The following is a 27,639-nucleotide window of genomic DNA, read 5'->3' on the forward strand; positions in this document are numbered from 1 at the left end:
TACATTTACTATAGTTTAGATTTTATTACTTGAAGCATTGTTCCTTACATTTTTAATCTTCTTAAAACATCCTTAAGCTTAATTGGGTCTCTTTTTTTAAGTTTTGTTTATTTGTCAGTTGGGAGATGTCTGAAAAAACGCAGGAGGTTAAAATGTCACTCAGTGCATATTTACCCAAGATTGTCATGGAAATTGAGTGTTCACTGTGAAGAGTTGTATTGCAGTTCTCCGAGAGCCTGCTTGTGTAGAGAGAAACATAAATGATGCCTCTTTATGTTTACCGAGTTTGAGGCAGTTAGGCTTAATTGAATGGCTTTTTCAAAATGTAGCTAAATTTGCCCCTTAACTTCCCTTCAGCATGACAAACTCTGTCTTGGCTGGGAGAAAGAAGGTAATAATGGCTGACTTCATTCCTAATTATTTGCAAACCTTAAACCATAATACAAGATGTGCTTGTTGTTCTTTTATTGCATCTTCATCTCCGTCAAAGTGGAGGCACCATTCCAGTATTGCTGGTCTGGGATGTGGATCTAAGGCGGCTGTTTTCTCTGCCACAGATTGAGTGACCTTTCAGTATGTCATCCTTTAACTGAATTCCCTTTCTATATAAATGAGATCGCTGAGGATAAATCTGTTCTAAAGTATAATATACTTGGAGGCTGAAGTGGGGAGCCCTTCCCATCACCACAGTTTCATGAATATTTTGCATTGTCAACCATGTTGGAAACAGTCCAGAGAGTTTGCTAGGGGCTTTCCCCAAAGTGTATTTCTTCCTTGATATGTGTTATTCAAGTATTCCCCATTTAGGGTGTATCTGTCCTGATCAATGTTGTGCTTCTGCCTAAATTTCAATATATCATAGTGGCAGAAGAGGGCATTATCTTTCAAGCATGGGGAGAAACCTCATACTGGCATTGGTCCTATCACTGTGGAAATGACAGCCTACCACAGTGATTCACTCTGCCATTCAAAGGAGCTCAGATTTGGTGTGTATTATGCACCCTGGGTGCAATCTGGTGCAGATTTGGCTGCTGTCACTCATTTGGAGGTGTATTGATACTGTGCACCTCCAGTTCATAGCATAAGTATAGAATGTAATGTTTTGAGAGAACACACATTACTCATTTAGCCCATATGGTTGTGCACATCAGCTGTGAAGAGACTTAAAATTGCTTAATGCAGTCTTTGAAGCTGTTTCGGGCTCAGCTTCAGTGCGTGTACCCCTCACTCTCCCTACCCACTGAGGGCTAATCACCAAACTATATGTGGCATATTTTACATAGTTGGCAGTTGCACAAGTTTTAGAAAAGTAAAGAGTGGGTGGGGATGGGGCTGTTGATATTGGGCTTCCCATTCCTTCCATTTGCATTGGTAGGAAACCTTCCATTGGTACCAGTGGAAGCATTTCTACTAATGCAAATAGTAGGCATGGGGTGGTAGTGTGTGAGCTGGATTTTGGACCACAGTGGAAGTAAAGTGTTAAAAACCCCTTTCACCAGGATCCAGGTCCTACCCGCACAGATGCTATTTAAACTTCTTTTTTAAAAATATGAGTCATGTCACATCCAGTTTGCCCTAAATAATCCTATCCATTCTCCACACATCTGGAACTGGGGGGTGGAGAATGTTTCCAAGCTGGAGAGCTATGGACTTTTGAGTCCTGTAATCTGAGGTTTTCACATTGTTTCATGCTTAGCTCCATCTGTGACCTAGTGGTGTTCAGTAGGTTTTGGGGGAAAAGGGTGGCATTAATAACCATAGGCTTGCAGCATTTTGTTTGCTCTCTAAACCTTTTGTATGCAAAACTGTGCTTTCTCTGACATTCTCTCCCACTTAAAAGTTTTCCTTTTTTCAGTTAACCTCCTGTATAACTGGAACCCTTTCATCACAAACATTTGATATTTGCTTCTGGTATGCAAGCAGTGCCATGGCAAAGGTCAAATGGTAAGGACTTTCCGCACATTCTAAGATACCTTGGCTGCTTCATAACATGCTCTGAAGAATGTTAATGGTTTTGCCAGTTGTACAGAGGAAACATCTATTATCCTTTCTGGAAATGATTTATAGTGAGCAACTGCAAGAGGCCGAGTGATTTATTGCTTATTGATCAATGAAAACATGCTCTGGTTTACAATGACCGGTATGTCTGCTGTGTTACAGGCCTTTGTGCTGGCGTCATTTGTCTTCTGAACAAGTCAGTATCATCTCTCCCTTTCCTCAAATAGTTGTATTTTTTCTCTTCCGAACTCTAATGTTGGACGGCATGTCGGTAGCTTAGAGTTGATAACGTATTCCTTCTCTAACTCTTGTCAATACTTGTTTGGTGATTAGCTCCATCTAAAGTTCGGGCAACATAGAAACAAGACTTTTCCACAGGCAAAGGGTCTTCACGGCCAAATCAGTAGCATTTATTTCATTCCACGTTTAATTTATATACTACCTTTTTATATTACTACACACAAGGTGGTTTACAAGCTGAAAAAACGAGAAAGATCAATATGATCCAAACCAAAAATGTCATAATGGTAACATAACTTTAAAAGAAACAACTTACGGTACATAAAATAAAGTAATATTCAGCAATCCATTAGAATATAATAGTACACAATAAAATTAAAAATAAGCAAATGATAACTAAACAGAAATTCACTCTTAACAACTGCAATAAATAATTTCTAAAGTATAATCAATAAAAATAGCAAGTCACATGGCAGAAAAATAACACAATACAACTTGAGAAGCATACCGGTACAACTTGTCAAATTGAAGTTGAAGACATACCGGTACAACTTGTCAAATTACTATTTTTAAAAATGTCCCTGAACTCCTCTCTTCCCAGCTGCTTCTGATGTTCCTAAAATCATAGTTTGGGAAAGGCTCCTAAGGCTGCAGGGTGGGTGGAGGCAGGTGGAAAAAGCCATTGCCTGATGGGCAGCGGTATTCACATAGTGGCTCAGTTTATGCTTTATAAACGATGAGTTTTATATTAACACAGAGTTTGGCCGAACTCACCATGGCGCTTCTCATGTTGTGACTCCGGAACTAAATTTCCTTCTGTTTGTAGCGTGCTCTTCATTAACCATGACAGCTTGCAATTTAAAACACACAATAGATGGGGTTCATAAAACCATTACTGTACGAAACCTTTCAATATATCAAATAGAAGTGCATTGGCCACAGTTCTAATAATACGGCAAGCAAGACCCCATTAGTGACTGGCCTCATAACATCACCCCACCCCAGAAGCCTGTTTGAAGAGGCATTCAACTCTTGCCATAAGCTAAATAGCAGCTCACACTGGAGGGTTTACTATTGAGAGATTCACATGTAAAGAATTCTGCTAGCAGATAGATGCATGCACAAAAGTGAAGCATTCCTTTTAGTATACTAGGTGTTTTATAACTAAAAAAAACCAGCGCTTTCACTGTACAATATCTAAATGAATTTCTGTCCCAACATTTCTCACTGGCAGATTATAGGGAGAAAAAACATAGTTTAGACACCTGCTATATTTGCATTTGGTTATCTCTGTTTAGACACTATATAAAAGCTTCACTATCGTGTGCATTTTTATGAATAACTTTGCATGGTGGCTTCGTATTTTAAACTAGAGGTGAATAAATAGATGTGTCTGGAGTATAGTTTGTGTTAGATTATCCTGTTTATCAGTGGGACATCTTTTAAAAATGAGTACGCTATGATGCATCCATAACTGAGGAGTTTTGTCTTCCTGCATAATACTGAAATTTGAGAAACAGGAAGCTTGAGATAGGATGGATCCTTTAACTAATATTAGTCCTCCTCGTGAAGGTAGTTCTAAATCAAAACTGCATAGATGAAAATGCATTGTGCTGAAATAGGATTGTATCCAGTGTAGTGCTATTTTAAAGTCACTTAGTAATGTACTTGTTCTGTTGGTGAACAGTTTGCTGCTTCCTTTGCATGAGCAGAAGCAACAAACTAGGACTCCTGGCTTAGCATTAAATCCAAACAGGAGATAATGGTGGTTTTTCACCAATGGAATGAGCCATGATTGATAAACCAAGAACAACCTTTTGCTTCAAATGGTGGTTTGGAGCAAAAGAAATCCATCGTCTTCAATTTGAACATAATTCTAAGCCAGGATTGTGGTTTGGTGCTCATACGGATGTTACATCATTGGTTTACTGTGACATGTGAACACAGCTATTGACAGCTCTTCACTTCAGCTAGATTGTTGCAGTCCCATCTATGCGGATTCAAGGCTGTGCTAACAGGAATAAAAAGATCAAAATTCCGCACCAAGGCAGTTCTAACTGTATGCCAAGAAAAGCAGATTTCTGCTATCCCTTTAAATTATGCAATTTGTATATCTTTGCTTTGACCTTTCCATTTTTCTGCATCTGCTGATCATAACAGGGGATAAGGAATTTTTGGCACTGAAATACAACTTTCAGTTTTTGAGATTACACCAGAGCTAAAAAAATATAGGGCTTGGAAACGTGGTTTATCCAAGCTGTCAATCCTGTATGCACTTCCATTAAACTCAAGCGTCTTGTATAGGATTGGAAAGTAATGAATTAAGATTACAAACGCTGCTTTGGCATGATTAGTTCTTCATAAGGTAATATTGTCCTCCACGCCAACTCTAGTTCTTCTTTTGAGAGAAGATGTTGTTTTGCTTGTTGCTGAATCCCAGCTGCAGACACACAACTGCTTCAAACTGCATCTCTGATATACATCAGGTTCCTCATATATGTATGTACCACAGAAACGCCGGGCTCCATTGCAACCCACAATGGGGGCACATCACTTTTAGATTTAGAAAATGCTTTCTGCCAGTGTTTGAAATTGGAAAAAGTCAGGTAGCTTAGGGCTTGAATTGTTTTCAGTACCTGCTGCCAAGCATGATTATTTCCCCCTTCCATCCCCTCCCTTAACTGGGCATAAAAATCCCAGTTCATAAGACAGGCTCATCAGTCAAACGTTTTTCTCTTCATAAAAGTGACACTGATCAGATTTGTAAAAGTTCTGTGCCTTTATTGTTGCTACTGATGGTATATTTTTGTAGTGTTCAGCAGTTTTAGGATTATGAAGACTCTTTAAAACAAAGTTGCGTGCAGGATTCTAAAAGAATAAACTGAGAGACGGTTATATTATGAACATTCTGTTCTCTCTGTGTAGACTGATAAGCTGAATTCGGTAACCCCAAGCTTACACAGCACATCCTTTAGCTCAGTGGGATCATCAGTCCAATATATTCTCCTGCAGGTTTGATGGAAATGAGAGTGAATTGGATGGAGGGGTCAAAGAATCACTTGCTGCTTGTGAGATAGAGAAATAGGCCTGGGTAGTGTTGGGGGATATGGATGCAAGGCCTGACAGCAGTTCAGGGCTCCGACTTGACCTTGGTGAGCCTGGCTTCCAATTAAATGCTGTTATTGAGTAGCAGTGTCATTGAAGCAAGATGGAACTTTGGGGTTTTGTTCTGAGGGGATACAACAGCGAAGATTCCAAGCACAAAGCAATGAACCACTGAGTTTGCTTTTTGTTTTCCTTCCCAATCAATCATTGGTTTTGCTAAACAAAAATTGAATGTAAAAACTCATTTTGGGGGGATTCAAACTAACCATATTTGAATGCCGCTTTTTCTTCTAAGGAACCTCGGTAGTGTACATTATAGTATATTGTTCGTCACAACAACTTGCGAGGCCAGTTGGAGTGAGAGACAACACTTGACCGTTCCTGCATTGGCTCTCCATTAAAAATAAGTTGATCTCATAAGAGGCCTAGAAGAGCATCACTTCATCTTGTGTTCTGGACCATGATTGTGAGTTAGACCTATTTCTGGAACCACTGTCAGGATAAAAGCCAGCTGGGCATTCCCAGAATGCAATAATATGCAATACCAGTAAGCCATAACTTTAAATGTTCGGGCGAGTAGACCTATGTACTTTCCTTAGGTACCCAGGAAGCTGCCTGATACCACTTCAGACTATTTGTCCACCTATCCCAGAATTCTCTACTCTTACATGTAGAAGCTTTCCAAGGGCTCAGGCAGGGATCTTTCCCATCATCTTCTACCTGATTCCATGTTGACTGGAGATGTCATGGGTTAAACCTGAGACATTGTGCAGTCAGAGCATGTGCTTTGTCTCATGCAGAGCCTGTCAGCACTATGAGGAGCTGCAGCCGTCACGATGCGGGTGCAAAAGATTATGCTTGTTTGTGCTTGTAGAGCTGGTGGCATGTTGTAGGAAAATGCTCAAACTGAAATTTCATAGAAGAGAAACCATAAGTTAAGAGACAGAACACTGTAATGAGGGCTGAATGTTAGAGCGAAAAGTGCCAAGACAAGGAGCAAATGAAGACATTATCATTTTGGACATACTCCGAACAAATGTGTTCAGTCTAATCTAAGGCTTCATTAATCCTTTCTTAGTTCTTATTTGTTCAAAAGGGTCTGGCTTCTCTTTTGTTGTCTGCCTTGCACACAATTGTTAATGAGTGCCAGATCTTTGAACAAATTAATGTAATCAAATTCAGTAAAGTCATCCCATGAGTCTGGTGCTTTTCTTTTCTTTTTCCCCCCTCCTGAAGAGGATTGATTCATAGGCTCTCAAAAGCTCAACATAGTTGATGAGTCAGTAAATCAGTATTACATGGTTTCTCATCAGTTGTGAGTCCTGTAGAACAGGGATGGACAAGCCATTACCCTCCAGTTCCTTGCTCAGCTACAAATCCCATTGTCCCTGACACCATTGGCTATGCTAACAGGATAATGGGAGTTGTAGTTCAAAAACACCTGGGGGGGGGGCAATGGGTTCCCCATCTCTGCTTTAGAAGAAATACAATGTTTTCAGCATTATATCAGTTAAGTGGTTTGTGAATAGCACTTTGTCGACTTCTCTGTTAAAAATGTATGTTTCAACATCACTTGATGATGATGATTATTACTCGCCTTTCACCCCAAGGTGGGTCACAACAATCTAAAATAAAACATAAAAAGCCAGTTTAAAACAAATGGGAATCACAAGAGTAGGTCTAGTCCTAAAAATACACATCTCAAATGTCAAAGGGTAAAGAGCTGCATCTTCAGCTTACAATAAAAATTGTGTAATGAAGGTGCTACAGAAACCTCTCTGGCTGGTCCTGAGTTTCTGAAGGCCCTGGAACTACTAAGAGGACCCTGCTGTATTTTGGACCAGCCCTATAAATTTTTATTTGTATTTTTGCATTATTTTACATGCTGGTCTCCTTTCTCTGATGCAAATATGCTGCATGGACTGCTTTTGATGCTTTTTCTTTTGAACTAAATAAGCAGAGTGCTATGCTCAAATGCTGTGCTTTGAAAGAAAAATATGCCTAAAACTCTTGCTTTGTGCGTTTCATACATGTGTGACCTTCAAGCATAGAAAGTTGATTTATTGCTCTGTCGGGCTTTTAAGTGTCCTGCTTGCTAAAATAGGGGAAAGAGTAATAATTTTTAAGGAGAAAATATATTGTCATAAAACTGCAGAGGTCTGCCATGGTGTAAGCACTTTTCAGCATCATCTCCAGCAAATAAATATCTGCCTGCAGAAAGGTGTGTGTGTGTGTTTCTGTTTCTTTGTGTTGGTTCAGAGAAATTGACCTTCACTTGTCTTGTAATTCAGTTATAGGGAAGTGGGGGGGGGGGGGAGATGCCTTGTCCTTTGTGTATTATTGGATTAAGACATCAGAGCCTTTTGATGTCCTTTAAAGATTTAGGAGATGAAATGTTTGTAACTGACGGCTGTGTGGAGGAAGACAGTTGAGACACCTTGACATTTCCTTCCTTTCAATCAAGTCTGCATAGAATTTAAGTTGTCAGAGGTGTGTAGAATTTAAGTTGTCAGAGGTGCCTGGCACATTAGCCCTTTATTTGACTGGTTTGGATGTATATCCCCTGCTTCATAAACCATGAGTTATGAAGCCAGGAGTGAGTGTTGTGGCTGCATTCTTTTCCCTTCCCATGCATGCCAGCTTTGTTGTGATGACCCTGATTTGTTTTTAAGCCGGAGTTCCCAGTTACATCCAAAAATGGGTCAGTGGTGTAATGACTAACCAGGATAAACTTAATATGAATTGCATTAAAATGTGGCTAGCCCAGAATTAAGTGGCTTGGTTCAGACACACAATCCCATTTATTTCAGTGGTAGGCAATATGGTACCTTCCTGATCAGGGTTTCCCAAACTTGGATCTCCAACTGCTGTTGGGACTACAAATCCCACCATCCCTAGCTACCAGGACCAGTGGTCGGGTCAGGGATAATGGGAGTTGTAGTCTGCTCCAGATCTTGTTGCAGTCCAACTCCCATCAGCCCTAGCCACTGTGCTCAGCTGTCAGGAATGAGGGGAGCTGGAATGTTTGAAGAGCACCATGTTAATTTTATTAAATGTTGTTTGTACAATTCAGTGTACAAACACCATTTTACAATTCTCCCAACAAATTGGCCATTATCTCGATTAGAATATGCTAAAAATAGAGCTGAATAAAAATCAGCACGGGACCGAGAGAAGTCATAGACTAAAATGTCTGGAGAGCACCAGGCTGCCTATAGTTGTCAGGTAAAAACATTGTTGTTAAAATGCCCGTATGACTGTGGGTGGGTATTAAGGCCATGCTTGGACCAAATCCCTGGACCAAAGGCTTATTAAGCCAGGATTTGCGTGAATTGGCTATATTCATCGGCAGTGCTGTGAGCTGATGTTTTGAATGCAGGGGAAAGTGTTTTAAGCTCTCTTTCTCTCAGTGTAGTTTTATCTGCCAATTACTGCTGATGTGTTTACTAATTATTTTTTAATTAAATTTGTTTTAATAGTATTTGTTTTTAATGGCAGGGTGCAGAATCCCCCTTTCCTTGGTGCAGAATTTGATTGCCTGGATTGCAGGCTTAACATTTTTCATGCAGAAGTTGTAAAGTCCTGGACAACTGTGTTCTGATCTGAAGCTATTTCAAAATGTACTGCAATTTTTAATCATTCACTCTGGGTTGAATTTAACTCACATTTTACGTGTAAATGTCTATTCATTGCTGCCAACTCTTATATGGGAATGCATTGAAGAACTCCTAAGGGATTTAAGCGCTATTGAAGTAGAATTCTTCAGAAGTAGTCAGGGATGCTGCTGTCGCTGATGGAGAACAGCAAGCCTTTCTCCCATTATATAGCTCCTACCTACGCTCTCAGTGTGGGTGTCCTATTTGCATAATCATCTAGACAGTGTTCTCTAAACCACACGGATAAATATACAAATCTCTTTAATCCAGGTACCACAATTCCTGTGGTGTTACCCTCTTTCAGGAGTCTGTCACAAGCCTAATAATGCCCACCGTGTTCCTCTGCAAAAATCAAAGAGGATGAAAGCATAAAACTACGATGAGGCATCAAAATATTTTTCATTTCCATTGTATTTAATTTTGCTCTCCCTTTTTTCTAAGCAACATGTCTCCTTCTGAAAATGCAGTGGGTGCCAAGCAAATCCCAGCTCTGCTAACAGGTTGAATGCAAACACTCCCCACTTCCATTTAACCTCATTTCCGTGGCTCATTGCTGCTGCTGGATCAGCCTGTGAAGAGTTAACTTCCTTGGCCCAGAGGTTGAGGGATAGTGCTGGTAGCTTAAGTGCGGATGTGGGAAATGGCTGTTCTTGCCAGAGGTGTGTAGTTGAGGGCATTTCCATTCAGGCTTACATTCAAGGTGAAAATGCATGTTAGTAGCAGCAGCCTGTGTGAATTTATTATGCACACACAGGACTAGAAATGGAGGAAGGATTCGTTCATTCCCATCTTTTTTTCAGCTGATTGACCTAATTTGATGGTCCTGAAAATGCTTGCAGATTGGTACACAGTTCTCAATTGGATTGTGCTCTTTTCTAGGTTTTGCAATTTAGTTTTAGTGTGCAAAAAGTATGTACAAAAATATAAATGCACATTGAAAAATATGTATTGGGGGATGCATATAATCTATACAATTGACATAAGAAATTCTCATGCGTTCTTAAAAAACAAATCCCCATAGAACAGGAGGAACAAACCTATAACTGAGTGTCAACGAAAACGATACAGGATGGTATTAGACTGTTTGGACATCCTTACTTAAAACATTGGTGGCTGTTCCTTTTGGCAAATAGTGCAAAGTACAGTACATGGGCAGTTCTTCCCCAGCTCCCCAAATGATCTTGGTAGATTTTCTTCTAACTTACTAAGCTGTGGCACAGGCAGCACTGGAGGAGGCAGGGATGTAGATCTGGTTTTATCCCATAGCTCAAGCCCTTCCTGCTCCTGTTCAGATGTGTCATAGGTTGGCCACCTGAGAACCCAACATACCTCAAAAAGCCCTTAGATAAGAGTGTAACTTCTTAGTGATGGAGCAGGGCCTACTTAACGTGTTAATGGCCTACATTTTCTACTGTTATCATGGGTAGCCAAATCTTTTCCAGCTTTTCAGGGGAGCCGGAAAACAAATAACCTGAGAAACTTCAGCTCTGATTGGAGCCCATACTGTTAGTAAAAAGAGACACAAGGGTGGCGCTGTGGTCTAAACCACTGAGCCTCTTGGGCTTGCCGATCAGAAGGTCAGCGATTCAAATCCCTGTGACGGAGTGAGCTCCCGTTGCTCTGTCCCAGCTCCTGCCAACCTAGCAGTTTGAAAGCATACCAGTGCAAGTAGTTGAATAGGTACCGCTGTAGCGGGAAGGTAAACGGCGTTTCCATGCATTCTGGCTTACATCACGATGTTCCATTGCTCCAGAAGCGGTTTAGTCATGCTGGCCACATGATCCAGAAAGCTGTGGACAAACACTGGGTCCCTCAGCCTGAAAGCAAGGTGAGCGCCGCACCCCATAGTTGCCTTCGACTGAACTTAATTGTTCCAGAAGTCCTTTACTTTTACCTTTATACTGTTCGTTCATGCTGAATGAATGAAGCAGTGGGCTTAAGAGTAGGACTGGAAGGAATAGCAGCCAAGCTCATTGATTCCTTTAACAGTGCTTAAAACTAGATCCACAGTTGTGTTGAAAATGATCCAGTCTATTCATTGGTGAAGAAATTTGGGATGACGGAAAGGATTCTTCAAATTTTCTCTAGGGAGCCTGAAACTCTCTCAACAATTGGAGCAAGTTCATTGCGGGGGGGCACTCTATTTTTTGCCAGATAAACTATTGTCAACTTGAAGTAAGTTTTTTAAAATATTTATGGACCACTTTGTCTGATGGATGTGCAATGGGTTACATCACTTTCATTGACTTATCCATAGGAATCATAAGCTCAATTCTGTTAAAATAGGTTGTTTGTTGTTGTTTAGTCGTTTAGTCGTGTCCGACTCTTCGTGACCCCATGGACTAGAGCACACCAGGCACTCCCGTCTTTCACTGCCTCCCGCAGTTTGGTCAAACTCATGCTGGTAGCTTCGAGAACACTGTCCAGCCATCTCGTCCTCTGTCGTCCCCTTCTCCATCTGCCCTCCATCTTTCCCAACATCAGGGTCTTTTCCAGGGAGTCTTCTCTTCTCATGAGGTGGCCAAAGTATTGGAGCCTCAGCTTCAGGATCTTCCTCAGCTTCAGGAACCCTCCAGTGAGGTTAAAATAGGTGGGGAGGGTTAAATAACAGGCACGAGGCAATTCTGCCTCCCCATCCTTGCATAAATTAGACTTGCATATAGTTGTTTGTTTTGCATTCTGAATTGCTTGGCACATGGCAGTGTAACTTGCTAGACATAACCTGGGATTCCACTAGGAATCACACAGATTCAAATGAACTACTGCAGCTGCAAGGGCTAGAAACATGCAATATGGGGGTTCTCAGGCTGTTGAATTGTTTCAATTCACATGCTGAATTATGTCACATTTGTACAGAATTGCCGGATATGCTCGGCATGGTTGATTATGTTTATAGCTTTTAAGTTAGTTTTCTAATTGAGGAATCTTTATTGGCTTCCAAAGCGCACCTTTAAAATGGCCAGCATAAAAAGATAAAGGTTGATTGCTCCTCTGCATGAAAAATTTAAAGTGCTTATAAGTACCTAATGAATACTGTCAACCATGGTTGCCAGAAAACCTGTATCACTTTAGTTAGTTGCTCCAAACATACACTAGTGCTTATTTACAATGCTTCTCAGGAAGTATTGAGAAAAACTCTAAAATTAAAACAAAGTAAAGAGCCCAAAACAAGCATTTGTATTGTTAAAAGCTACTTCATGGTAACTACATAATAGCTGGCATTATACTTATTTTATATACTGTTTATAAAATGTTGGTTTTGCTTACTAGAGTTGCCATATTTGAAACAGTGAAAATCCAGGACATTTTGCCAATTTCTGCCCTGACACTGCTACCGGCAGTATACCGGATATGTCTGGGAAATGCCAGTCGTGTGCCAACCCTATTTGAACCCATCTGAGACTTGCAACTGAAGCTAGGGTTCAGGAGTGTGTTTGTGTTGTGGGACTATGCAAGTCCTTTCCTTATGTGTGAATTCTTTCTATCCCGTTCTACCCACTTCTGTTGGCTGATTGTTTTTACATAAACCATCAGCAATCTGGATTAAAAACTGGGTTCTAAAAGAGAGTTTAGGCACATTGCTGATTTCAGTTTAATGTTGGGGCCCCATCTGGTTGGCATCTGTCTGTCTCGGAAGACAATGGAGGAGTGCGCCCTTGGGGGTGAGGCCAGACTATTGGCAGGTTGCAGCAACTACTGTGGCTGTAGAGACCAATGCGGGAGAGACATGCTTTGTTGTTGCTGGGGCAGATGAAGACATCCAGCTGCTCTGCTACAGATGCACCGGGACGTTTCTTCTCCCTGTGCTCCTTCCTAATGGTCATTTCTCTTCTGGTCACTGCTGTGGGTACATGATTTGACTGTCTGTCTCCAGGCACTGTGATTATCTGCAAGAGATTCCCACCAGGTGGGGTTGATGTTGCCAGCTTTCATGTCCCATTTGCAGACATCTTCATAACACAGAGCTGGCCTGCCAATTGGCCTGGTGCCAGAAGCCAGCTCCCCTTTTAAGGCAGCATCACATCACTTCAAACAGTCATGGCTTCCCCTAAAGAACCCTGGGGACTGTGGCTTGTTACGGGTGCTGAGGTGTTAGGAGACCCCTATAGACCCCTATTACCCTCACAGAGCTACAATTCCCAGAATTGCCTGGGAAGAGGGATTGGTTGCTCAACCTCTCTGAGTATTGTAACTGTGAGGGGACTAGGGGTCTCCGAACAACTCTCAGCTTTTCTGAGCACAGCCTTAATATCTGTGCTAAATGACCTTCTCTGTTGGAGAGAGGGAGAGAAATTGACCAGTAAGAGAAAATGCATTTGCAATAGCAGATTGCATACTTGTGCTGTGTGTATCTGTCCCCCTCCCCTGACACCCAGTAAGAAATATGCTGTGTGCAAGGAGGGCTCTCCCTTGTTGCCCACCAGGAAAAGGCCTTTGTAGGGAGTACTCAGAGTCCTCCCCTCTGAGGCCCCAGTATATACATCACATACTTGAGATCCCTCCCTTTATTTAAGTAGCAGGAAGACATCAGAACAGTTGAGCTGCCTCTAGGGTACCATATGCACATTCCTGGTTTGGTAGACTTTTTGTTTTCTATGAGAACTGCCACCCACTCTCAACCATATTAGGTAATGCATATTATGAGTTCAGCTGAACAGATCCTAAACCTGTTCCCATCCTGTTTTGCTAATGTGTAAAAGTCCCCTGGGTCTTCTTAAGTGTGTCTCTTATTCCTTGTTAAGGGAGCTGTGGTTTAGAGCAAAATGGTTCCCCTCCACCACTTTTGAACATCTCGAACCAAAATCCAACATGCAAGCTGTTAAGAATTGTGTTGCATGCTGTAGCCCACAGTGAACCTAAATAATTAAGTTGCATTAAAAGCAGAAGCTTGTTCTAGGGTTTTTATTTTTCGCTTCCTCTGAAAGATTAATAAAATCTGTGTTGTAAATTTACAGGAATTTCCTCACAGCCATTCGCATAGCTTTATACTTCTCTCCCCACAACCCATGAAAAATTATACACAAAAGTATATATCAAACTTCTGAGACCTGGTGTTTGCTGTTTCAGTATCTTTTAATAGCTTTGCTTATCTTGAAAAAGTGTTGACTTCTTTGTCTGCCTCTGAAAGTTAGAAAGTGAGAACATTTTTATGTTGCCCCTCGGGGGGGGGGGGGGCTCAAGGCAGTGTAAACAATAAGATTATATAAATATATAAAATAACAATTAAACAATAAAGTTCAACAAAACACAATTCAGCCTGCTTACATGACATATATCACTTGTTGTGCAAATGATCCCAGGTGAGCATTCCATAGATGGGAGTCAGAATTGAGAACGGGATGAAGAACCTGTGACTCTTACCTGGTCATGCAGGAAAGATGGCGGAGGACCATCATTATAGCAGGCAAAGCTGCTTCTCAGTCATCTTTCCTTCTGTTACCAAACTTAGCTTAACACCAGATGAACTTTTGTTCCATGGAAAGTTATTTGAAAACCATTGTTCTAGAATGGTTGCTAAGTCCTACAGAATAAGTGTCAACATGGTGATATAGAAACAACTTGGATGCTAAGAAAATCAATGCCATCTTAAATATTTTTTTTCTTATAGGTGACGGTGACTGTGGGAAGAGGGACTGGGATGAGAACGGGATAGCTCAGCTGGTAGAATAGGAGACTTAATCTCAGGGTCATGGGTTTAAGCGAAAGATTCCTGCGTTGTAGGAGGTTAGGCTAGATAATCCTTGTCGCCCCTTCCAGCTCTACAGTGCTATGATTCCAAAATCCAATTGCTATGAAACGTCAAGGGCTAGAACAAGACTGGGGTTGCTATGAAAGGGGACAAGAGGAAGGAGGTGAACTGTAGTGAGGAGCCTGGGAGAGGCATGCCTGTTCTCGGCCAGCATAGCTAGTGGAAAGTGGAAGTTCATGCATCTTTTATTTGAAAGAGAACTTAAATGTATTGATTACAGAGCTCTCTCTTAGCTAAGGTTATTGAAGCAGAGGTGTTCGTAATCTTGTAACCAGAATACCTTCCACCCCATGGGGATGCCCAAGCACTTAGCATACTATTTATACTGCCAGAAACTGAAATACAACCACTTCCAGGGTCAATACTGCCAGAACCTGAAATATAACCACTTCCAGGGTCAAATCTGGCATCTTATTGCTACTTGCTCTGTATTGATTGTTCTGGAGAGGAGACTTGGACATACTGGGGTGTTGATTTTTATATAATGCTGCATACTTTCAAAACTGCTTGCTGAAGGTGTGGACCCTGAAGGCCAGTCCCTGTTGCTGAGTCCCAGGTCACTGCCTTATCCAACCAAGTAGTGTGCATTCTGATGTGGGCAAGCTTCCTTCTCACTGTAACTTAACTGTGTGCACCTTGCCTGATGCATCAGTCACCATGCACAGTGTCAGATCTGTGGTGAAGTCATGGCTTGCCTACTTCCCATCACCTCTTGTTCAGAGGGAGCAGCAAAAGTGAGAGTACACGTCTTCTGCATTTACCCTTCAAATGCAAAGCATCAGAGAAGACTGGTGCCTGGAGAACTCTGCTGCACGTTCTTCGGTAGAAACAATGGGACAGACACACAGACCTGGAGAAAGAAGTGTTATCCTTGTCTAAAATTGCTTTGCTGTGAACTTGCTTTGAGTCGGAGATGTTACGCTGGGGGCATTCTTAAGGCTTCAAAGGGGAAATGAGAACAAGACATCTCTCTGATTCTGCTTGACAAATTGGTGATACTTTAAACACTCCTTTTTTCTTTAATGTTTTTGTGATTCTTATACTTGGACTTTATTTTATGCCTGATTCCTTCCATCACTCTTACATTTCCTTTAGCTGCCACTTATACTTCATTTTGTCTTAACAGCACCACCTGCTCCCACCTCATTGCCCATCCCCTAGGGAACCTCCCAAAGTACCATTGTAAACAATGCTGCTTTAGATGCTTATGCCTGGGTTCTCAACAGAGCCATTTTGATTTAAGCTTCTTTTATTTCTGGGTGACACAGCTTCAATAAATGAGTTGTATGAGCGTTCTCAAAGTGGTACTGATTTTCCTCAGTATACCACTCTAAAAAAGGCAGACAAAAAAGAACTGTTTAGTTCCGCAACTCCTAGTTTTGGTACACAATGTGTAAACTGTATTATCAGATACGTCGAGAGGCTATGCTGCTGGCATTTGATGAAAGAAGAGAGTTAGGTAATTTGAAAGACTCCTTCCTGATCCATATCTTTGCTGCTCCTGTGACGCAAGCAAATAATCAGTTTTCCCACTGATACACAAATCAAAGCTGACTTGAGGTTCCCTACAGAATTTAGATGGGTACATAAGCATTAAAAAGCTCTTGCCAATGATTGCAGCAAATTAAGCATAAAAGAAGAAATACAGTGTTTTATAATAAGTGCAACATATTTCCTGTTAACAGTTGCATTTCCCTACCATTGCCAACTTTGATGTCAGGTGGATTGGCTACTGCTTTTTCCTCCTACCTGCAGAGATTTTGTAATCTGTCTATATCATTCTGTTAGGTGGAATGTAAATTGAGTGGTTAATATGCATAACAGCACATTGTGCACCTTCACCAGACCTCATGGAGAATGTGCTCATAATCCAACTGTTAAGAGGGAATTGTGTGTGTTTCCCAGCCAATATGCATAATCCCCAATAGGCTTTTGGGAATGTGCATATTATGACTGCAGTTTGTGCAGATTCTCTCCCACTGCTTAAGCTTATGTGGCCCAGTGATCAACTGAGTGAGGCTTCATAAAAAATAACTTTTGTCGGCAGTCCAACCTCCATTTCTTCACTCTAAGCTGTTCCCCTGTCAACTGAGCAGTTAAAGGGAAGCAGGGAGAGTTATGTATGCTGCCTTGAACTCCCTGCAGGAAAGGTGTGATATGTGTATTCATTTTTTGCAGGAAGCCTTTAAAAATATATATTCCACAGGTAAGAGCCCTGTGGAATTGGCAACCTTGCAAGTCACTTTTGTGATTTTCTGCTCTCATATATTTGACTATAGAAAGTAAAACATTTGTGTCTATGTGCTCTTACTCTGTTGCACGTACATCTGTTTTGTTGTCCTTGAATCATGTAACCTACATGTAAAATATGAATAATATCATGAATCCGAAAATCTCATTTCTTACTCAGCAGACATCATGCACAAAGGTTTTGAATTAGATGAGGAGTCTTCTATTAAATTTTGAAGAGAATCAAAGTACCCTCTTTCTGTTAGAGATAAAGCACTTCAGTATTAATCATTCTGGACTGGATGATGGACAATTAGTCATCCCAGATTCCAAATGATGCGAAGTGTACCATTCACTTAATAGAAGTCTGGGACTGTATGATTAAAAATAGTTCTGCATTTGCTGAGCATATGACACTGCTTTGCACTGTTCCATGCTACTGGTCCGCCTTTGCCCAAAGTTGGCAACTGACTTGCAGTGGCTCCAAACACTTTCAGTCTGAGATGAGTCTTTTTCTGCTTTCCCACATCATGTTGTCCTGCAAGGCCCATCCGGTGCTTGCTGCACTATGTGCTGCCTGCTTCATGGAAAAGGAGGATTCACTGCTATAATTTGCTCCATTTTAAAAGGGCATGTGTGCTGTGAAGTGATGGAAGTATTACTGGTGAAAAGTAGGGAATGAATTAGTCCCTTCATTTTGAAAAAGGGGCACAGCAGCATTTCCACACTGCAACAAGCAGAAAAATGCCCATCCAGCAAAAAAACAAAACAAATGCACTGTGCTGAATAATGGGGACTGTTGTGGAGTTTCATCTCTGTAGCGATCCTTGTGCAGTCACTTCCCACGTGGCAATATAATTAAAAGTAATGGTGGAAGACAAAACTGCCCAAATATTATCTTCAGAAGAGCACAGAGCAAGTGCTTCACTTTTAAATGGCACCACCAGGCAAAGTGTGGTTTGTTTGCAAGTCAAGAGTCATAGAGGGTTGTCTAGTCTAACATACGTTTGACTAAAAAGCATCCATGACAAGTGGCCATCCAACATCTGCTTAGAAAGTGAAGGGGAGCCAACCTTCCGGGGGAGTCTGTTCCACTTTGGATGCTCCTGTCCCAGACCTGTTATCCTGAGACAACAGCCACATTGCACACCCAGCTGAAATAACTTAACCTGCTAGGTTAATCTCTCTCTGCCCATAAGGCACTTGACTCTGTTTTTGCAGTACCAGACAGACACATAAAAATAAGAAGCTTTTCTAGCTTCTGATAGACCAATGTGCATATGGGTTGGGGTGTGCAGTCTTTATTTACATAAACCAGGAATTCCAGAGTTTTTCATTCTGGACTTATTGGGTCACTCCATGGACTTATCTATGAAGTTGTAAACAAATGACTTTGCCAATGTTTAGTCTAGGATTTAGAACTTTATTTTAAATGATATGTTTGCAAATGTCAGAGCCATTCAGCATGGTTCTGGAGAGGCCTGCAAATGTTCTCTTTCCAGCTATACTTGTCTTGGCCACAGGTCATTGCTCTGCTACTTTACCAAAGCCCCACAAATGCATAGGCATTGGATTACTTTGTGCATGTGTTAACCTTTTCTGAGCAGTTAAGGGCCCTGAAATGGGAAATTATTTCCTATCTTTGGCTTATATTATAGCAAGTCTCTTCCTGGAAATTGAAATCTGCCCATTCCATCTCACGGCAACAACCATGTAGCTGTTATAAAATGGTCTCCAGAGGTCAAAAGAGGGGCATAGTGCTATAAAGTCGTTGAGCAATGTGCCCTTGAGAGTATGAACTGTGACTAATGTGTCTGCTTTGCTGTGTTATGTATTCCCCTTCACTGTTCCAGTTTCATTTAGATTCAGTAAAGCTCAGTGTTCTACTGGCATGTTATTGTGACAGATGAAAGACTATTTTAAATGCGGAAATCAAAAAAGAAAATTGACATAGACTACCTGGGTCAAAATCTCAAGGTTTCAAAGATGTTTCTTATGTGTTTGGTGCAAATAAAAATAAAAATACATGCTATAGAACTCCCCTTCTGGGCCAAGGGGATTCAAGATGGCACTTCACCAAAGCCTGTGTTCTTCAGCCTTTGGTCCGAAGATGATGATATACTACAACCTGAATCATCCCTGACCATTAGCAAAGCTAATGATAGATTGTAATTCTTTAGATCCTAAAGGCATAAGATTCCCTCTTCTCGTGCAGGCACTATAGCTAACATAAGGAAGGGTTGTGCCCTCCCAACCTATTTTTATTTTGTCTTTCCATATCTATTAAAAAGTACTAATTGGCAGACGTTCCTTAATACACACAGGGAGAGGATATTGGACCTCCTGCCCTTTAGCTTGCGGTGTATTTTTGGATACTTTTGACACACAATCACTGCCAAAAGCTTCAAGGGCGTACTCAATTGATCTAAACTTTATTCATGAACGGTGCTAACTGCAATAGCCACACTCTCGTTTCTGAGCCTGTAGACAGTCTGTCTCCACTTAAGCAGCAGTGTGAGCATTTATATAAAGTATTAATTTTGAGGATTTGTATACTGAATTATTTCACTTTTTGTGTTTAATGTCAGTTGGAGTGCTGTAAGAGTCTGTCTTGTCTTCTGAAATGATATAACCAAGTATCAAATCCATATTTTATCATTCTTTAACATGGGATTTAAAATCTCGCTCCAAAGTGCAATGTAGTTGGAATAATAAAATTGCATCCTTTAAAAATGATTTTGTATACTATAAAACTGCTGATTTGGCAATAAAACATGCATAGATTTTTTTTCCTCAGGCAATTGTAATATCACTAGTTCTCATGACCATTGTATTATAGACTAAACAATAATAATTTTTGTTACACTAAATGGGTTGGTTGTTATTTTATTAAATTTCTGTGTGTGCATAAATGCTGGGTGGGGAATCCATGGCCTTCCAGATGTTGCTAAACTATAACTCCCATGAGCCCCAGTTAGCATGACCATTGGCCCGAGATGATGGGAGTTGTAGTTCAGCAACATCTGGAGGACGGTGTGTTCAGTATCCCCTGCTGCAGAACCAACACTAGTAGAAGCCATGTAACTGTTGGAAGAACAATCACACTTGTTGTCCGTGTAGAGCTGGCTTCTTTGTTGGCAGTGGGAAAGTTACTGCATAGCATGGATTATGTATTGGTGCAGAAATAACATGGGTAGTGACAAAGCTACCTGATAACTTCGCAGCTATCCAGAATTGTTTGGGGAAGGACATTGATTTTATCAGGTATTCAAGGTATATACACCATTGAGAACCTAAATAATGTGACTCTTGGTGTATGGAGTGGTACAAAAGGTATACTTGAAACAGAGAAGGGCTGGTTGTGCATTGAAAATGTGGAGAGTGAGATCTCACCCCCCCCCCTTGTACTTGGAACCTTTGACACACGTCCGTGTTCAGCGCAATCAGTTAAATAGTCTCCCTTCTCCTCTTACCTGCCACTGAGAGCCAGAGTGCTGTACTGGCTAGAGTGTTGAACTTGGAACAGGAGGACATGGGATCAAATTCTACTCAACTGCAAAGCACACTAGGTCTCCACGGCCTGCCCCTTCCTCCCCTGACCTGTCACATGTTGAGTGCAAAGCTCTGCATGTTCAGCTCAACATGACTGGAATCCTCCAAACCTGTACACTGAATGTGCAAAGGCCAGGAAGGAGGGTGGGACTGGCAGAAATGGGAGACCTGGGGGTGGAACCAGAATGTGCACCTTCTACAAAATGTGAGCCCTTACACATTCAAAAAGGCTTCTTCCCATGCATATACCACCAGTAAAAACTCTCAAGGCAGGATTCCTTTAAAATAGTCCCCTGGCAAAATAAACAAAAACTGGAAATCTTTGTCCTATGTCCTGAAACACTCAGGACATCCTCTTAAAGATTCAGAAGAACTCTAAGGCTTGAAGAAAATTCTGTTAAACATCTGGTAGTCATTTAATGGTTAGGGCTGACTGATCTCTTTATATATACCCTCAGCACTGAATTAATTTTTTCTGTCTTTACTGTTATACTTTATTATATTCTTTCAGCACCTGAGGGCTGAACATTGAACAATCACCTTCTTTAAAACAGATGTTATACAATTAGCATAGAATTGTAGCAGGTCCCATACATCAACTTAAAGGGCTGTCAGCTAAAGCTGTGTTAATGTGCATGCATAATGCATCTGATGGGGGAAGTGCTTTTTTTTCTTCTAATGAACAACTTCCTTACAAGATAGGCAAAAATCTGTGCCCTCTTGCTAAAGTACTTATTTCCCTTGTGCAGTAATACTCTATGCATTATTGAAAAGTTTTAAAGCAGTTGCTAGTGGTGGAGGGGGGGAGAAGACCTTACGTTGCAAATAATGACGATAATGAAATTCCACAAAGTCATGCTTCATTACTGTTTACAACTTTGGGGTGTCTTCTGTATGAGAGCACCAGGAGTAGAACCAGGAGGATTTAGAGCATGATCCACAATACTACTTTGCAATGCTGATGTGATGAAACTCATCGCATCTCTGCGTTAACTAAGGCAAGCTTCAGACAAGGCTGAAGCTTGAAAGCTGAAACCATGCACTGGTACTATTTTATTTCTAGTCTGAAAGAACTGGAACAAGGCCAGGCACTGCTTAAAAGGAAACACCACCTCTCTCATTGGAGTCTAATAGTTTCAGCCACCAGCTTGTTTGGTGCTGAAAGATTGTATTCATTCCCTGCCGTCTAATCTAGTAATCCCTGGGGTTTTGATTCAAGCAGAAGATTGGGAACACCGAATTGGGCAAACAAATTATGTGGATGTCCACTACTTGGTAGCAAAAGGCACAGCTGATTATTACTTGTGGTGGGAAGTGGGTTGAGCATGAGACTCAACCCATATTGGGCAAAAGATTCCTGCATTGCAGGGGGTTGGACTAGATGACCCATGTGATCTTTTCCAACTCTACAATTCTGTGAATCTCCATATATACAAAGATAGTGCTCAACATAGAGTTATTGTTGACAAAATGCTAATGAAAAATTGCTGCTGGTGATTCAGACTAGAGTGAGGGAGAATGGATTTAAATCCCCACTCAAGCGTGGAGCTCACTTGGGGCCATTCGCTCTCACTTCCATGTGCCTCGCAGGATTGTGGGGATAAATGGGTGGGTGGGAACCATGTGTGCTGGCTTGAGCTCTTTGGAGGAGAGGTGGGGTATAAAACTCTTAAAAATATACACCTCACGTGTCAAAACCCAAGGTAAAGAGCTGTGTCTTCAGCATTTGCCGAAAACTGTACAGTAAAGCTGTCAGATGCACCTCTGGGGAGGGAGTCCCACAGTTTATGGGGCTGCCGCAAAGGATGCTGTTTCACAGGCTACACACACCAAACATCTGAGAGCGGTGGAGCCATATTCAAGGAACAGGCTTACAGTGGCTGAATTGAGAATGTTCACCCTTCTACAGGAAATGTGTAACTGTACATAATATTGCAAATGGTTTCCTTCCTACTTCAAATACTTTATTCATTAATTTTTTTAAAAGGTTTAAACTCCTTTTTCTCAGTCCATTGAAGTCAGGTAGAAGCACAGTGTTACCTGTATTTTGTGTATTTAAAGGATTGTGAATCTGTTTCGTTACATAAAAAGCTTTGAGTTTCTGGAGTCCGAGGCTTGGGACATCCCTTAAGAGGAATCCTTCTCAAGATACGCTATTTCTAGTTCAGGAGGGCTGGGGCAACACTCCAGAACAGCATGGAAGTTGGTGCAGGGAACAACTGCAAGGAGAAAGGATTAATTATAATTACCTTTCACCAGAAATGGAAAGGCAACTCAGGATCTAAGCCAAAGTTTGTTTGTAGCCTTTCTCAGTAAATTTAATGGGATTCAGAATTGTTACTCTTAAAGTAACAATTTACTTTAAGAGTAAATTACTTTAAGAGTAAATTTACTCTGCTTTTTCTGAGCAATAATTTCCCAGCACAGGCCCTTTGTTAAGCTCCAGGTTTTCTGCTGTTGCAAGCTCACTGCTTTTGTGTTTTTCTTCAGCTGAGAAACTGGACTGTTGAAGAACTTCAAAGAAGACTCGGGGCGCTTGACCCCATGATGGAGCAGGAGATAGAAGAAGTTCGCCAAAGGTATCAGTCGAAACGGCAGCCAATTCTTGATGCCATTGAAGCAAAGAAGAGACGCCAGCAGAACTTCTGAGGAAAGCCTGCCAGTAGAATAGATATCCATCATCCCTAACAATAAACTGCGTTTCTATGACTACTGTGTAGGTGGATTTCTGTTTTAAATGGTCCGGTTTTCACGTGACACTAAGCCAAACCATAGCTTAGCATGAACAAATTCCCAGAGAGGAGATGGTGGATTTGTTCTTACTCTGGTCAATCTGCTGGGCTGCACTGAGCAAAGCCATGATTTGGCTTAGTGTGTCCTCTGAACCCAGTCTTGTGATTTAGCTCTTACAGACAAACCACATGCTGTAACCAAGGATTGTCCTAGCGTTTATGATTTGGAAAGAGCTAAGCCATGAGCCCAGGTTCAGAAGACACACTAAATCAAATCGCAGCTTAACTCAATGCAGTGCAACAGCAACAGGACCAGGGAGGAGCAAAATCCCTGCTTTGTGTTAAGCCATGGCCTGGCCTAGCGTTGTGTGCAAACAATGGCAATGTGTTAGCAAAGCAAAGCAAGCCAGTGGCTGCTTCCTCCATTTGCTGTAGCACCTTTTCAAACTCAGGAATGCCATTATGTGGAGTCCTCATGAACAGATTATGCTTGTGTTTCAGTGTTAGATGTGTTCTGAATAGATCGCATGTTGCTTCAGAGAAGTCCTGTTACTTTTGGAGCCTGTCTATATATTTTGGAGGAACAGTTGGAAACAGATTAAAAGAATGTTGGTGCTCAGATGGCCAGTCAGTCTCACAGGCCTGTTTTCTGCCTTGTGGGTTTATCCCATCCTGTGGTGTAAGGCTGCCTCATTGGTTCATGAAGAAAACAAAGTAGGTAAAATGCTGTCTCTTGTTGGATGCACTTAGGTTGGACTGCAAGGATGCAAACGTATGCTTCTTTTTGTGAAACTCTTAAGTGCTTGTGAAACCAGAAACCTTGCACACTTGTCTGTTCTCCTAATTTGGCCCAATAAAAGATGCATAGCTTAACTTCCGTATCTCCTTTATGCAGCAACCACTTTGTATTAAACTGCTCCCTCTTTAAACTTCCCCCTGTTACTGTTTAATGGTACTCTGGAAATAGGTTTTTAAAAGAAAAGTGATTCACTGGCAAAAATATGCAACCTGCTGCAACATTTTAAAAGGAATATAAACTCTTTTTGTCCCTTCCAAAAGCCTCTAAAAGTCCCATGCCTTACATTCCCCCTTTTAAAGCATTGAATTTCAGGCTTATATTTATATCCTTTCCACTGTGTACTTTATGAGTGAATGCTGATAACATTTGAGTGATTTCTTGGTATTTTTAAAATATATTAATGTGAAACCAACCCATCACTCAAGAAAACGTGAATCCTACTTTGTATTTCTTCAGAATTCCTTGCAGCAGAGGAATGTCAAAGTACTTGCAACTCAGGAAATTAGGAACTCTCTTGAGATAATGAGAGGTTTGAAATATTTAAGGAATTGTGAATGTTTATGGGCTTTGCTATTTTGAGCTTAATTTGTTTGAGGCTTGCAATATTAGTTTTAAATTTTAAACTAGAATGTGTTTTTCTGTTTATTTGGAAAGGTTAAGGACGTCAGTTAAGATTAAAATAACAATCTGTTGGCTCAAAAGAATAATTTCAAAATGCCCTTTTAGGAAAAGCTTGATGTGTCAAGCTTAATAAAGCAATTTCATTCATTTCTAAGCAGCAGGACTCCTGCTAAAATAAAGTGTGTGAGAGTGTGTCTGATGCTCTGTGCAATTCTCACTCATTGCTGTTGGATTTGCACAAGAGAAATTTATGATGGAATGTGCCTGTGGTTATTGGCCTCCCCAGGTTTCACAAGTATCAGAACACAATGACCAAGCTCTGTAGAAAGGCCTGTTGTTTCAGCATGTGAATGAAAGGAACACAACAGTCTTCCAGTTCAGCAGCAGTGCCCCTGTGCCTCATAAATTGCTCCTCAGAGGGTCCCATGACCTTCAGAGGGTGCATAGGAAGTGGGTAGCTAAAATGTCACATTTGTGGCTGGAAGGCGGCATGCCTGTTGCATCCTAGCCAGTCTCTACAGTTCTTGATGTTGCAGCGTGATAAACTGGAATAAAGGAAGAAATGTGCAGATACACTTCCATTCTTGCTGCTCAAGGCCTGAAAATTATTTGTGAACAGCCCATGTGTAACTTCTGTTTTACTCTGGTTGCAGCAGAGGATTAAACACTCTGGTACTAACCTTTTAGGGTGGGTGTAGAGGAGAGATCATGACCTAGCCTCCAATCTCTCCTCTTCACTTATCCCAGCTGCAATGTGTACTCTCATCCCAGTTGCACCGTAGGCCATGCATTCTTTTGCATGTGGTGAGTGTGACCTGAACCAAGTTTACGTTTCATGTGCTAGTGGGGAATGGTGAAGTCATCCAAACCCTTTCTGCTGCTGAAGGAAGTTTGTCTCATTGTAAGCAGAGCTCAAGCTCTTTTCAAAAATATAGGGAAGCATTGCTGTTAAGACCACCTGCTGAAGAGCAGTGGTTTAATTGCCAGTGTTTCTCTTTCTAACAACCTGGCCAAGGATATATTTGGCTTAGCCCAGATCAGGGCTGGGGAACCTCTGGCCCTCCACATGTTGTTGTGACTCCTAACACGCAAGGAGACGCCGGGAGCCAATGCCCAGGGTTGATGGGAGTTGTAGTCCAGTAGCAGCTGGAGGACCCCAGGTTCCCCATCACTGCCCTGGATGGAGAAGCCCTAAAAAAGCTGAGCAGAAATTAGCAATCTGGTTGTACAAGTTCAGTGACGGAAAGAGAAGTATTAAAATAAACCAAAGTAATTATGTTCCCTGTAAAGCCATGCTGATCGGCTGCTGTTCAAGTATGTACAGTTTGCAACGCAAGCTAACCTTTTGAAATACTTGTTTTTTGTTAATGGTTCTAGCAAATAGAAATCTGCCATGAAAGGCTAGAAAGCCAGTCATTTGCAATTTAACTATGGAGGTGCAAGCAAAGGGGTAAAGTTAGGGGATGCTACCTGCAGCAGAAATGTACTTTATTTACTGCGCAAGTAAATTTATTTTGCACCCCCTCCATCTACTGTTTCCTTGCTTTAAATGCAATTTTCAAGTATGTGAATCAGGTGGGAGGACCTTTCTCAGTAACCCGTGAAGCCAGATGGCTGCTAAAGTGGGTGCCTTTTGCCTCTGGCTATGATGCCTACCCCACAGTATTTCACATTCAGGTATTTAGGTGAGTAACTTGCTCTCACATAAAGGAGATGGTCCTTTAGCTGGGAATCTTTGCCTTTACAATATGTGCCATGGTAGCAGGGAAATACGTGTGTTTGGGATGTCTTGTCTGCAACCAGCCAGACTCTTAATGAGTCTCCTAATGAAATATTACTATTTTTGTTGTGGAAGCAAGTGAATGAAAAAGCACAGCAGTCTCAGTAACGTAGTCCCATTCCCCCCCACTCCCATTCTAAAAGATATGAGAATGAATTGCTGGATTCCTGCTATTGTAGTTCAGCATCAGGAAGCCATCTTCAGTAAATTCAGCCTAATCAAAGACTCCGGCTCTCATTTTGAATTCTTCTGCAAGAATATACCACTTCATCTATCACCCAGATTGTAATTTTAGGGACTTCTTCTGAAAGAATGTTGTCCAGAGCAAACAGTGTTTAAAGCAAGGTATTCCTATACTTATGAAATCTCATTCTCATGGTTGATGGGTCCATAAACACAGCTTGAAGCATTCCGGATAAGCTGCCATCTTTTCTTCCCACCTCCCTAAATCAAGTGTTTGGTTGTTGGTTCTGTGAAAGACTTAAATGTGAAGTTAGTCGCTTTAATGTTTTGTAATGAAGTTAGCACATCATACCCAATGTAACTTGAAATTTCTCTTTTGTAGAGATTTGTCTGGTTTGTACATATTAGAATGGATTGGAATCCTTAGTTTGTATATGTATGAAATCAACTTTTTATTACATGTTCCTTTTGAGTTTGATACAGTTCTTTGTTTTGAGTTTTAAACACCTTGCCTTATTTGTTTAATAGGACAAAATAAACTGTTCCAATAAAAAAAAGTTTGGTTTTTTATGGTTTAAAAGATACTCATGTGACCTAAGTATATGTTAACTGATGTTTCTTTGGAACAGGATCTACTGGACGTTATTGGGATGATTTGCAGTACATTTGCAGAGTTTGTTGATTCTCAGTTGTTTAATAATAGGAGCAAGAGCAACAAAATTGATCTACTGAAATGAGGAAAGCTTGGAATGACCAGGGGTGAATGTTTTTGCGAAAGGATTGTGAGTTACAATTAGTTCTAGTACTGAAAACAAAATTCCTCAGTTCAAGATAGTTTAAGGCTAAAGGTGTGTTTTTTGCACTAGTTTCTAGTTCTATTTTTTTTAACAAAGGAGATCTTGCAAGCCTTAAGTCTAATGCAGTGGTACCTCGGGTTACATAAGGTTCAGGTTACATACTCCGCTAACCCAGAAATAGTGCTTCAGGTTAAGAAC

General features: G+C 41.1%; 2 protein-coding genes across 3 annotated transcripts in view; one reads left to right on the forward strand and one right to left on the reverse strand.

Annotated features, from left to right (window-relative positions):
• Window positions 1–27,201, forward strand: part of STK4 (serine/threonine kinase 4) — a 64,215-nt gene extending 37,014 nt beyond the window's left edge. For both annotated transcript variants that reach the window (XM_083446981.1, XM_083446980.1), the window contains exon 11: window positions 23,020–27,201. In XM_083446981.1, coding sequence (XP_083303107.1) covers window positions 23,020–23,178 — 159 coding nt within the window. In that variant the 3' untranslated portion in view covers window positions 23,179–27,201. The remainder of the gene's footprint in view (window positions 1–23,019) is intronic.
• The window catches only part of KCNS1 (potassium voltage-gated channel modifier subfamily S member 1), a 69,099-nt gene continuing 56,055 nt past the window's right edge, over window positions 14,596–27,639 (reverse strand). Inside the window, exon 5 of the transcript XR_014512729.1 lies at window positions 14,596–16,078. The gene's annotated coding sequence lies outside the window, so the exon portion shown is untranslated. The remainder of the gene's footprint in view (window positions 16,079–27,639) is intronic.

Source organism: Podarcis tiliguerta, assembly GCF_965153285.1.
Source record: "Podarcis tiliguerta genome assembly, chromosome: 6".
NCBI classification, from domain to species: Eukaryota; Metazoa; Chordata; class Lepidosauria; order Squamata; family Lacertidae; genus Podarcis; species Podarcis tiliguerta.